The sequence below is a fragment of the Idiotropiscis lumnitzeri genome, chromosome 18 (genome assembly GCF_059441095.1).
Source record: "Idiotropiscis lumnitzeri isolate Australia: NSW breed Sydney's pygmy pipehorse chromosome 18, RoL_Ilum_1.0, whole genome shotgun sequence".
Lineage (NCBI taxonomy): Eukaryota > Metazoa > Chordata > Actinopteri > Syngnathiformes > Syngnathidae > Idiotropiscis > Idiotropiscis lumnitzeri.
The window spans coordinates 14,017,075-14,029,346 of record NC_142408.1 but is presented as its reverse complement, the minus strand read 5'-3'; the positions used below and the strand labels follow the sequence as shown (position 1 = coordinate 14,029,346).

At 38.9% G+C, this 12,272-nt stretch overlaps 1 protein-coding gene across 3 annotated transcripts in view; it reads left to right on the top strand.

The window, feature by feature from the left end:
- ythdc2 (YTH domain containing 2) overlaps positions 1-12,272 on the top strand; it is a 40,715-nt gene that overhangs the window by 19,675 nt on the left and 8,768 nt on the right. For all 3 annotated transcript variants that reach the window (XM_088281990.1, XM_088281989.1, XM_088281988.1), the window contains exons 20-28: positions 719-824; positions 1,691-1,804; positions 1,889-2,161; positions 2,388-2,514; positions 2,662-2,867; positions 3,854-4,037; positions 5,197-5,291; positions 6,241-6,360; positions 6,562-6,701. In XM_088281990.1, coding sequence (XP_088138116.1) covers positions 719-824; positions 1,691-1,804; positions 1,889-2,161; positions 2,388-2,514; positions 2,662-2,867; positions 3,854-4,037; positions 5,197-5,291; positions 6,241-6,360; positions 6,562-6,701 — 1,365 coding nt within the window. The remainder of the gene's footprint in view (positions 1-718; positions 825-1,690; positions 1,805-1,888; positions 2,162-2,387; positions 2,515-2,661; positions 2,868-3,853; positions 4,038-5,196; positions 5,292-6,240; positions 6,361-6,561; positions 6,702-12,272) is intronic.

The following is a 12,272-nucleotide window of genomic DNA, read 5'->3' as shown; positions in this document are numbered from 1 at the left end:
TGTTTCCCATTTTAAATAAGAAAAAGTTCTCAACACACCACCAAACAAAAATAATGCCATACTTTAATGAGGATTTCATCTCAATTTACTCGCAAATTGACGTAAGTGAAGAGTATGACAGTCATGACACCCTGGTTGAAAATGTGAAAATGATGTCAGATGTCAGGACATTGTTATAACCTCCTCCTTTGTTATAACTGAAAATCTAAACAGACGTCCCTCAAACCATATTGAGTATTCAGTACACATTTTTCAAAGGGAAGAAACGTTCATTCATTATTATTTGTAAAAAGTCAAGAATCGTGTCTTTCTAATGTGTCCGGAAATTGCAGCCTGCTTATTTGAGGGGAAACCTGATGTTACCTGCCCATCTTATAAGAATTTAGGGTAAATGGACTTAACTTAATTTCCTCACCCTCCCATCTGATGTAATTACAAAAGATTATGTAATTTCAAAGCATTAATGTTAATAACCTAAATATTCTAACGTGATTAACATATACCTTTAGAATACAGTAGCATAGCAATGGTTTATAACTGGAGGAGAGCTATATTGTGGTCATTTAAGTATGCAGGGCTTTTTTCCAAATGCTTTGTTTCCCCTTAGATTCTATTTTGTTTGATCTAAATCTGAAATAGTTGTGTCCATTTACTCATTGATAATAAGGAAGTGATTGTCAAAATGAAACAAGGAACTGAAAGTAGAGCATGTCCACAGAGCGGGGCGCTGCCAACCAGGGATTTGCTTCCACCTCTTCAGTCAACTAAGGTTCAACAATATGCAAGAGTTTCAGGTTCCGCAGCTGCTACGAATGCCTCTGCAGGTAGATCCCATTTTCAGTTTTAATGTCAATGAATCAGGTTTGTTGCTGTGACTATATAACTATTGTGTCTATATGCAAGTATGTTGGATCCACAGAATCATACACACTGAATTCAATTCTAGTTAAAGCCTTTGTATTACAGTAGTGTTATCAGAATCAGAATAATCATGATCAAAGTTCTTTTCGCTGTTCATTTATAAGATTCAGATTTTATACTGACCACACAATAAAACGAAAAAAAAAGATGAATAAATTGAAAAAAAATCAATTCAAAATAAAAAAAAAGTGCCGATTTGAATGATATACAGATATATCGTACATTTCTATGATGTGATATCATTTCATCGCACAACTGTAATTCTCAGTGAAGAACATGATTTTTGACATTTCCGGAGTACAAAACGCACCCGATTAAAAGCTGCAACAGGTAAATTTAGTCATAAAAACTCATTTAACACAAAGTACATTCGCTGCGTTGGACTAATAGCTGCGGGTCTCAGCGTTCTTAAATGGGCTATTATCTATATTATAAAAACCGGGAGACGCGTTTTTTTCCATCAAACAATGCCAAACGCAGTTGGAGGTACACAGTATACCGGAACCTTTCTCAGACTCTTGTTGTCACGAGGCAAATTTGCAGATCAGCTCGGACTGGTGTCGCACCATAGAGATGGCTTTATTATTGCACTTCATCTCTTTGCTTAAATTATTATACATACATTTAAAATCTGAATTTATACGATAATCTAAAATTAACAGCCAAATTACTGTGGAACGTGAAGAACGTCAACTGTCTCCAACCTGATAAAATTCCTTACCGGCATTCTTTTTGTATCTGTCATGTTTTGTTTGTGTGTGTGTGTTAGGAATTATGTCTGCAGACCAAATTGCTGACTCCCTCTCCAGTAGCCGAGTTCTTATCCAAGGCTCCACAACCACCTACCGCGTACGCAGTAAAGAGTGCCGTGCAGATGCTTAAGGTAAGAAATGCTAACTAATAATGATTGCTTAACAATGCATCTCACACATCTTCAGTATTGCTTCATCCGCATCTTTTTCATCAGACAATAGATGCTCTGAACCAGAATGAAGATCTGACTGATCTTGGCTTCCACCTGGCTGATCTACCTGTTGAGCCCCATCTGGGAAAGATGGTGCTATGTGCTGTGGTGTTGAGGTGTCTCGACCCCATTTTGACAATAGCTTGTACACTTGGTTATCGGGACCCCTTTGTTCTTCCTGTCCAGGGCTCTCAGAAGAGAGCTGCTCTTCAGTGCCGTAAACATTTCTCTTCCAACACTTTCAGTGACCACATGACCATGCTGAGAATTTTCCAGGTATTTTTAAGTGACTATTCTGTGCCCAATGCAATACTAACGTGTCATGTACAATATACATGTTAACAAAAAATTGGAAAATTATTAATAGTATTGGAGATTATTTTTCATCATTTTGGCATCATGTTATTGGGACATTTTTATCAACATGTCAGTTAATGCTCCACATATCTTTTTCCAATCCTCTCTTACGTATGCTGTCATGACTTTGCTTGTGGTTTGTCAGGCATGGCAGAAGGCTCGCAATGATGGCTTTGAGAGATCCTTCTGTGAAAATAACTTTTTGTCCAATGCCACCATGGACATGATTCTTGGCATGCGAACGCAGCTGCTGAGACAACTTCGTGCAACTGGTCCGTTCTTATTAATCATATTTCCACTAAAATGTGTAAAGTCCCTCATTGTCTCTTTCTTTGCTTTTCTTCTTATTGTTTTCCTGAAATATTTGAATATATCTAAAAAAAATATTTCTACTTTCATTATCCACATTTTCCTTACAGGCTTTGTGAGGGCCCATGGAGAAAGTGATATTCGTGATGTGAACATCAACTCAGAAAACTGGGCAGTGGTAAAGGCAGCCCTGGTTGCTGGCATGTACCCAAATCTGCTTCATATTAACCCTGAGACAAACCTGGCCTCAAGTAATAAGGAGAAGAAAGTCAATTTTCACCCTACATCCATAATGAATCAGTCCCTGAACAAGGCGGTATGTAGATGAAGTTACTGTACTATTTTAGAACACAATAATTCTTTAGGTGTGTGAGGATGCAAAGAAAAATCCCTAGTTAGGACATTGTGTAAAATAGCAAACAAACAAAAATCAGAAGACAATTATTTGCAAATATGTTATTCAATTGAATAACCAAAATATATAACATTCAAACTGATAAACTTTATTTTTTGCAAATATTAACTGTTACATCGCTCATCCTCTTAACAACACTCAATAAGCATTTGGGGACTGAGGACATTAATGCCTTGTTCAGACTTCCAGCCAAAATCCAGTTATTAGACCAGCCGTGTACTGTTCCTCTTGCGTGTGTAAGTGTTAGGCCTGCACGATATGCCGTTTGCACATCGCGATTGCGATGTGCGCATGCGCAATAGTCACATCGTAGAACATATGATGTTTTTTTTTTTTTGGGAACACGGAAACTTTTGGTTTGTTTCATAAAAGCAGCACGCTACACTGTGCTCTACAGTGTAGAGGCTAAACAGACTATCTTGCGCACCCCCCTGCTAATTAGTCATCCCCCCCCTCCCCCCAATAACTTTTCACGGGGCTGTTCTATTAATTACTCTTTGATATCCTGTCATGATAATGATACTTGCCAGACGTGTAGCTTAGTGTAACTTTAAAAAAACAATAAAAAATTATCCGCCATTCCTCAACATTCCCAGTATTTTGTTATGTCCCAATATAGTGAAGGCATCAAATTCAAAATGACAGAATATTTTTTGGGGGGGAACACATTGATATTCATGAGCTTTAACATGAAATAGCTTGCCTTTGTAGGACATTCAGTTGAAAATATTGTAGGTTGAAAAGGATTTGCACATCATTGCATGCTGTTTTTATTTGCATTTTACACATCCAAACTTGGAATTCGGCTTTGTTGTACTGTAAACCAAATGCCTTTATTTTAAACTCTCTCACTGTAAACCAAATGACTTATTTTTAATTCTCTCCAGGATGGTTCATCTAAATCATCACAGGCCCTTCCCACAGACTGGCTGGTCTATGACGAGATGAGCAGAGGCCACAGGATTGCCAGTGTTCGCTGTTGTACTTTGGTGACAGCCATCACTGTAGCCATATTTGCAGGCGGTTCCAGACATCTTTGCTCCGTCCCACATGAAGCTACTGTTCAGAAAGGTACTGTTATTCTCGCTAAATCAAAGGAAAAGCTCTACTCATGTAATTGAGTATAAAAGCACTAATGCATTTGCTTTTTGGGTCTAAATTATTTGCAACATTCACCTAATTGTAGTTTTCCAAATGATATCCACAGCAAAATACAGTGCAACAATTTACACCAAGGAACACCTCTTATAGAGACAAGACCATCCAGCAAGCAGCATCATTAAGTGCTTTAATGTTTTCAGTTTTTGTCAGCTTTCAACATGTAACCACTACCAAATTTGAACCGACTCACTGGCTTCTCTGAGAAGTCAGAAATTAACTAAGCTTAATATTCAACCATTTTTTTTCTGTTTTGGTATGCAAGTCAATCACATAATTTTTACATAATAATCAAGAAACTGAGCTTTTCTTTTTTTTTGCTTCAATTTTAGCATGAAAAATATTTGGGTTAAAGATCTCTACTTTTTCCTTTACCGGGAGAATACGATTTTGTAAATTACCAGTGATGTTAATTTACAGCAACAACGACATTGGGTGATGGTCTAAAAAAAATTATAATAAATGCAACAGCTCTCGGCCAGATATTGACATTTCTAATTCTTTTGGGTGACACAATCAAGCTGTATGGACATCATCTACAAGAAATTGTTTCTGAAGTTCTGACTTGAACATTTGTTCTCTCACTTGCATTGGTTATTTGGTTTTAAAATTAAAGAATTAAAAAACATTTATTTGTAATTGCATGCACATTAGTGACTTAATATGCTCTACCTTGGATGTTACATTGATACAATAAATCAATTAATGAATTGTAGCTCTCATGTAATAATAATTTATGTGGTTGTGAGATTACAATCAAATATTTTACTTCATATCTTTGACATCTTCAGTTGTTTGCATTGAATAATAGTCCGTGACTGTTTAAAGAAGAGTGGTCAAACAAATGAACAGGTTTTGAGCTCTAAATTTAAGTTTGTTTAGTATCAAAACAAGAACTATATCAGATTTGTCACAACACACTTGGAGTGTCTGTGGTCATGTGAACACTTTTGTTCGTCCTCTCCAAATTTTGATTTCAATCCTTTTATTCCATTGACAAAAGTTGCTCGGTTATTTTGTTGAATTTGATTCAAAAGATGCTGCCTCTTTACCATTATGTTCTGTCCTTCAGACAGTCCATTGGATGACACGAGTGACAGCGAGGCAGAGGATGCCGCCACTGATTTGCGACTTGATGAATGGCTCATCTTCCAGACAAACAATGAGGTGTGGAAAAATAGTTTTTCACGATATTTCAATATATGCTATCTGAGTTTGGACACTAATTAGTCTAGAACTAATATGTTAACAACTTTTAAAGAAAAGCAATCCCATTTTATTGAGGGACAAATGGTATTCACACCCCATAATTCCATTAAGATGTTTTTGAAATTTTTGTAAATTCAACTTGTTTAAAATTATAAATAAACATGAAATAAAAGCGCTCATAGCTTTGCCATGAAGCAAAATTAAGATCTGGCATGCCTGGTTTCAACTGATTATCTTTGAGCTATTTCTACATCTTAATTTTAGACCACATGTGGTAAATGCAGTCAACTGGACTGGAATTGGAAAGGCACTTCTGTCTTTATAAGGTCCCGCGGATAAAAATGCATGTCAGGGCACAAACTACGACAGCCTTGATGCTCCTATATTGCCATGGGTTTAATCTATTCTGTCTTTATTCCAGTTCTATCAGCAGATGTTTTGTCTGCATTTCCACAGATATTTACATTGCATCTGCAAAGTTTCCTTCTCACCCCTTGCTCAGTTTAGATGGCTGGCCAGCTCTTTACAAATGCTGATTTTGGACCTTCACAGCAGCAGACATTTTCTCTATTGTTTCCCGGATTTATGACTCGAGACACTCTTGAGGAGCTGAGTCAAAGGCTATAACACAGTTCCTCACACCGTTGCTAGTGATTTGTTTTTCCTGGTCCTATGCTAAAGTCACATTTCAACCAAAATTTTAATCATAGTCTTGAAATGATTCATATTTTGAAATGATTTTTTTTCCTAGTTGTTCAGTGTAAATCAATAGTTTACTTGGGAACGCATAATTTGATCGATCAAACATACTCAAATGGACAATTGTTAGTGGATTATTTTTAGTCCTTGTCTCACGTCAGCAATCTTTTTTTGCATTCAGTGTTACGACTTTGGAATCTAATTTCAGTCAGCTGAATTGGTGTTTGACCTGAGGAACAAGTGGCATAATCTGTTCATCAGGAGAATCTGTTGTCCTTCAAAACCATGGTCTCAACAAGATGAGATGACCATTCAAACCCTTGCCTCTGTAAGTATTCTCTTAAAAACTTTTGTTGAATTTTTGTAGACTAAAATATTTGCTGTTGCAACAGCATGCTGTCGTGTCCAATATCACGGGCTTGTCAAAAACCTCAACCTGAGTAGCCACATACATTTTAACATGTCCATGTGGAAAATATACCTTATATATTTTACATATGTTTTATTATATTAAAATTGCATCCTCTAGGTGCTTTCAACAGAAGAGCGTTTAGCAGGCTTGAGGCAGCCGTCAGGAATAGGCGACCGTCCCTGCTCTTTGATGTCAGAAAGGCCCATCCAGAACTCTAAAGACAACCCAAAGCTTATCCGCAACACCACTGATGACAGGTAATCATACGCATTTCAGTAAATTTAATAGCCCTGTTCGAGCAAGTTTAACAGAAATCTTGGTCCTTATTCCAATGGTTCTTTTTATACAGGCCTTTTTTATTCATGCATATTCGTGCAAGTTATCGACTTTGAATTTCTTGCGGTTAGTATTGTTTAAACCAAGGGTTCCCAATCTTTTTTAGACCCAAGAGCTACTTTTCAAGTAGCCAACATTGAACATTTCTGTGTCAGCATTGTAAACCCACACAACCTTTCCAGCCTGGAGTAAGACCTTTTTACTTCCTGTCCTGCAAGTCACATGCTACTTAGGTTAAAGAGGACAGATGTTAGGGCTGGGCGATATGACCTAAAATCAATATTGCGATAAATTGGGCGATTTTACCTCGATAACGATAAATGCACGATTAACTCCCCCTGAGGACCAAAATCAAAATAAATGCAGGAAATGCATATTAACTGCTTTTTTATTGACCAACTGGTACACTTTACTTTCAATTAAAAATAAAAGTACAAAAATCATTTGTATAAACATTCCAAATAGCTTGCTTTGCATGATTTGAACAATGTCACAAAGAACAGGAGAAAAAGGGTACCTCTCACAAAATCTTTTTCTGCAAATATATTGTGTGGAGATGCTGTAAGGCCTAGATTTGTGTAAAGGTATCTTGTAAACAATATAAATAATGCCATGTGCAAATGAGCTAGTCGCCTGTAAACAAAATGCTAAATAGAATGAAAAAAAAGTCAATGGAATGCCAGTGCCAAATAAACGCGTGTGCTTCATCAGGAAAATGCCGTCTCGAGTACTCCGGTGCGCAGTCGCCACTTGTCGTCTATGTACTTGCACATTCAGGCTCAAACAGGGATCCATGTTGCGACTCGACCACAAGTCGGATGTGGATGCAAAATGCTTGACATGTCTCCGCTCCCGTCCCGATGTTGTCCATATCGGGAAGTGCAAATATTTTCGTACCTCTTGACGGCTACTTTCATGAGGCGTTTCAATCCTGTGCGCTCCACTGTAACTAGAGGAGCGATATCTTTAGAGCTATGTGCTTGGCTATCGCGTCCACCTCTGAGACGTTCTCTCGTATGGTGTCGCCTCCGTTATGGGCTGTTGTTACTGTTGTCTTATTTTGTGTTATAACCTTCACATGCCACACAGCTAGGGGGCAGTGTTACTTGGGGAAGATGGAGAGGGCACGGGTTGGGGAAAGGAGAGAGTGTCTTTGCTGTGGAGGAGAAGGTGGCCGTTGCAAATAAAGTACTTTGACAAGTTGTCAACATTTGGAGTTGTCATTCAGGCTAACATTGGTAGCAGAGGATGGTGAGCAACTACAGAGTTCCGCCACCGTTTGAAGAAGGAAAACCCGACGAAAGCTGGAAAAATGAAGTTGGAATTTGGACAAGAGTCACCGACTTGGAAAAAAAAAGAAGCAAGCCCTTGCGGTGGCTTTGGCTAAATTCTACCCACACAGAAGTGAGAATGTCGCAATAACTGAGGATCGTCAAACGGAAGTTGAAGAGTGTAATGTTACACTGCTAACCAAGGAATCACCTACAGATGCAGAAATATTCATGACAGAATGTTTTGGCTCAGCTATAATATATACTGCTTGTACCAGAACAGTATGTGGACAAAAGTGGCTTGAGCACTACAGCTCGGTATTGGGAAAGAAAAGTGCAAATACTATGAAAGAGACTGAAAAACAAAGTCACAGAACATTTAAGTTTGGAGACGGAAAAGTGATCTACTCTGTGAAAAGTGTGAAGATACCTGCTAAAATTGGGCACACAAAGTGTAATATACAAACTGAAGTTGTACCTGTTGACATCCCCCTGCTTTTGAGTAAGTCATCACTAAAAAGAGCAAGAACAGTTTTGGACATGGAGCGTGACAACGTAGTGATGTTCGACCAACCTGTCAAACTGGATTTTTCTAGCTCTGGACATTACTGTGTAAGCATTGTGGACACTGATGGAAAGTGTAATGCCAACATGGAGCATGTGCCAGCTACTGAGGAAGAAATACTGACAATAATAGATGAAATGACAACCGATGAGAAGATGAACGTTTTAGAGAAACTTCACAAACAATTTGGACATGCCTCTGCTGACAAGCTACAAAGACTTTTGAGCAGCTCTGGGAACAAGGATTCTGGATGTGCCAACCTGCTACTGAATGTAGTAAGTCGATGTGAAGTATGTCAAAAATATAGTAGGGTTAAACCAAAACCAGCTGTTGGCTTATAGCTTGCGTCAACGTATAATGAAACAGTTGCTGTAGATTTGCACGAGCTGGAACCGGGAGTATGGTACCTACATATTATTGACCAGTTCACTCGTTTTAGTGCAGGGAGTGTTCTGACTACAAAGAAGTCTTCTGAGATTGTAAAACATTTTATTCATGATTGGATAAGTGTTCATGGCCCCCCTAAAAAGCTGTTCAGTGACAATGGTGGGGAGTTTAATAATGAAGAAGTGAGAGACATGGCTGAGAATTTTAACATGGAAGTAAAAACAACAGCCGCCTATAGTCCTTGGAGTAATGGGCTATTAGAACGACACAATCGAACCGTTACTGAAATTATAATGATAGTCAAGACAAGCACTGGATGCAACTGGAGCACTGCTATGGATTGGGCTTTGATGGCAAAGAACTGCATGGCCAGTGTCCATGGCTACAGCCCACATCAGCTGGTGTTCGGACAGAATCCCAACCTACCTTCTGTGTTGATTGACAAAGCACCAGCTCTAGAAGGCACCACAAAAAGCGAATGGGTCGCGAAGCATATTTCAGCTCTGCATGCAGCAAGAAAGGCTTTTACTGAAGCAGAATCTTCTGAGAGAATTCGTAGAGCACTAAAGAAACAGCTGCATCACACAGATGAGAAGTATGAACTAGGTGACAAGGTTTACTACAAACGCGTCAACTGTCCAGAATGGAAAGGGCCAAGAGTGGTCATTGGACAGGATGGTGCAGTTGTTTTTGTTCGACATGGAGGCACCTGTGTTAGATTTCATCAACTCAGACTGAAAAAGGTTGCTCAGGAATATGATGATGATGTTTCTCAGATTACCTGTGAGAAACAGACCAATAATAAGCAACGGTGTACCGTTGATGCGGCTGAGGAGTTGGAAGGCGAGCCACATGGCGAGTACATGGAGAATGACCCATTGCCTGCTCTTGTGAACACAAGGGCTGAAGGACAAGAGCATGAGAGAAATATCCAGTTAAACTTTAACTGGATATTTCTCTCATGCTCTTGTCTTTAACTGTTAAAGACTGGTCAGATTGTAACATTCAAAAACCCGGAAACCAGCATTCAACAAACAGCAAAGGTTTTGGGACGTGCAGGAAAAGCGACTGGAAAATATAAAAATTGGTACAATTTTGAGCTGCTTGGGCCTGCGGGAGTGGCTGGAATCAACAAATAATCAGATGTTTCACAATTAGAGGATTTTCAAATCCAGGTGGATCAAGATGTGACGGACTATAGAAGCGAGGACATATTTGTGACAAATTATATCTTATTTGACAAATCCAAAACAAGCGAAAAACAGAATTGGAGAAAAAATTATGCGTTTGAGGAAGTTGAGGACAAGGGACAAAAATACATATCCACACGATGGGTATGCACTCTGAAAGAGACAGTGACTGGATTAGTACCAAAAGCAAGGCTTGTTGCAAGAGGTTTTGAGGAGCTGCAAGTTGCTGAGTTACAAAAAGACTCGCCAACCTGTGCCTCAGAGTCGCTGAGGCTTCTTGTAGGTGTGATTTGTCAAAGACAGTGGACACTTCATTCGATGGACATAAAGTCAGCCTTCCTACAAGGCATGGAACTGTCTCGCGTCATTTTTGTCAAACCTCCTCCTGAAGCCAACTGAGAAGGGGCGCTTTGGAAATTGAAAAAGTGTGTGTATGGTTTAGCAGATGCCTTTCTGTATTGGTATAACAGAGTGAAGGACATAATGATTGATGCAGAGGAGGTACAGTATCCAAAGTTGACCCAGCAGTTTTCTACTGGCTGGACAATGAGAAAAACGTCTCGGGTGTGCTTGCATGTCACGTTAATGATTTCATTTGGGGTGGTTCTCAATTGTTTGAAATGACTGTCATGGCACATCTCAAAGTCAAGTTCAGTGTTGGTCGTGAAGCTCATGATAATTTTTCATTTGTGGTTGTAGATTTTCTTACTTCTGACAAAGGGATAAAGATACACCAGGCTACATATATTGACCATTTACAGCCAATACATCTCACTCCATCGCGTGCAGCTGAGCATACTTCACCTGTCACTGAAGAGGAAAGAGATCAGTTAAGATCAAAAATAGGGCAACTTTTGTGGGTTGCAAGACAGAGCAGACCTGATGCCATGTTTGATGCCAGTAATCTGGCTTCAAACCTCAAATTTGCTACCATACAGACAATTATTGAAGCAAACAAAGTTGTATCTAAACTCAAGACCAAGTCAGTTGAGTTGAAATTTCAACCCCTTGGGAAAGATGATAGCCTACAGTTTGTTGAATTCACTGATGCATCTTTTGCAAATCTATCTGATGGGGGTTCTCAAGGTGGGCACTTTGTTGTTTTGATGGGTGAAAATGGACAGTTTTCTCCCATTTGCTGGCAGTCAAAGAAAATTAAGAGAATTGTCAGAAGTACACTAGCAGGTGAGACACTAGCTATGTCTGAGGGAATTGACAATGCCATTTTTCTGTCAACTTTATTTTCTGAACTGTATGCTGGTAGTCCTGATCGACCTGTGCCAATAATCTGTGTTACCGATAATCACTCATTTATGGGAGATTTGAAATCTACTAAACTTGTTGCTGAAAAAAGATTGCGTTTGGAAATCAGATCTATTAAGGAGCTGATCCAAGCCAAAAGGTTTAAACAGGTGCTATGGTTAGACACTAAAGATCAACTGGCAGACTGTCTAACTAAAAGGGGAGCATCTCCAGCCTTGTTGCTCAAGGCTCTCCATGAAGGGAATTGGAGAATTAAATAATCTAGCCAACATACTGCTTAAACAGTTAGTTAAAAAAGGGAAAATACACATTCTCATTATATTGTAATTGAATGTAATGTTTAATGTTTTGCTGTTAAATTGAGCAATTGTATGTTTATTTTTTTTTTAAGAGATGTTGTCTTATTTTGTGTTATAACCTTCACATACCACACAGCTAGGGGGCAGTGTTACTTGGGGAAGATGGAGAGGGCACGGGTTGGGGAAAGGAGAGTGTGTCTTTGCTGTGGAGGAGAAGGTGGCCGTTGCAAATAAAGTACTTCAACAAGTTGTCAACATTTGGAGTTGTCATTCAGGCTAACAGTTACTTGTCCAAACTTGCTCCTCACTTTGAACTTTTAGCACAAGCTCCAAGTCAACAGCGTGGTTGTGTTGTGGGTGGTGAAAAAGAAAAGGTTGGACGCACTGTTTTGGTGCTTACGATGCACTTTGTAGTTCATGTTCTTTTGCTTAAACATCGTCTTTATGGAACCCAAAATATTTCCAAATGACAGATGTCGAATTTCTTTTCGGGACAAGCGCGACAGGAACAATTTCA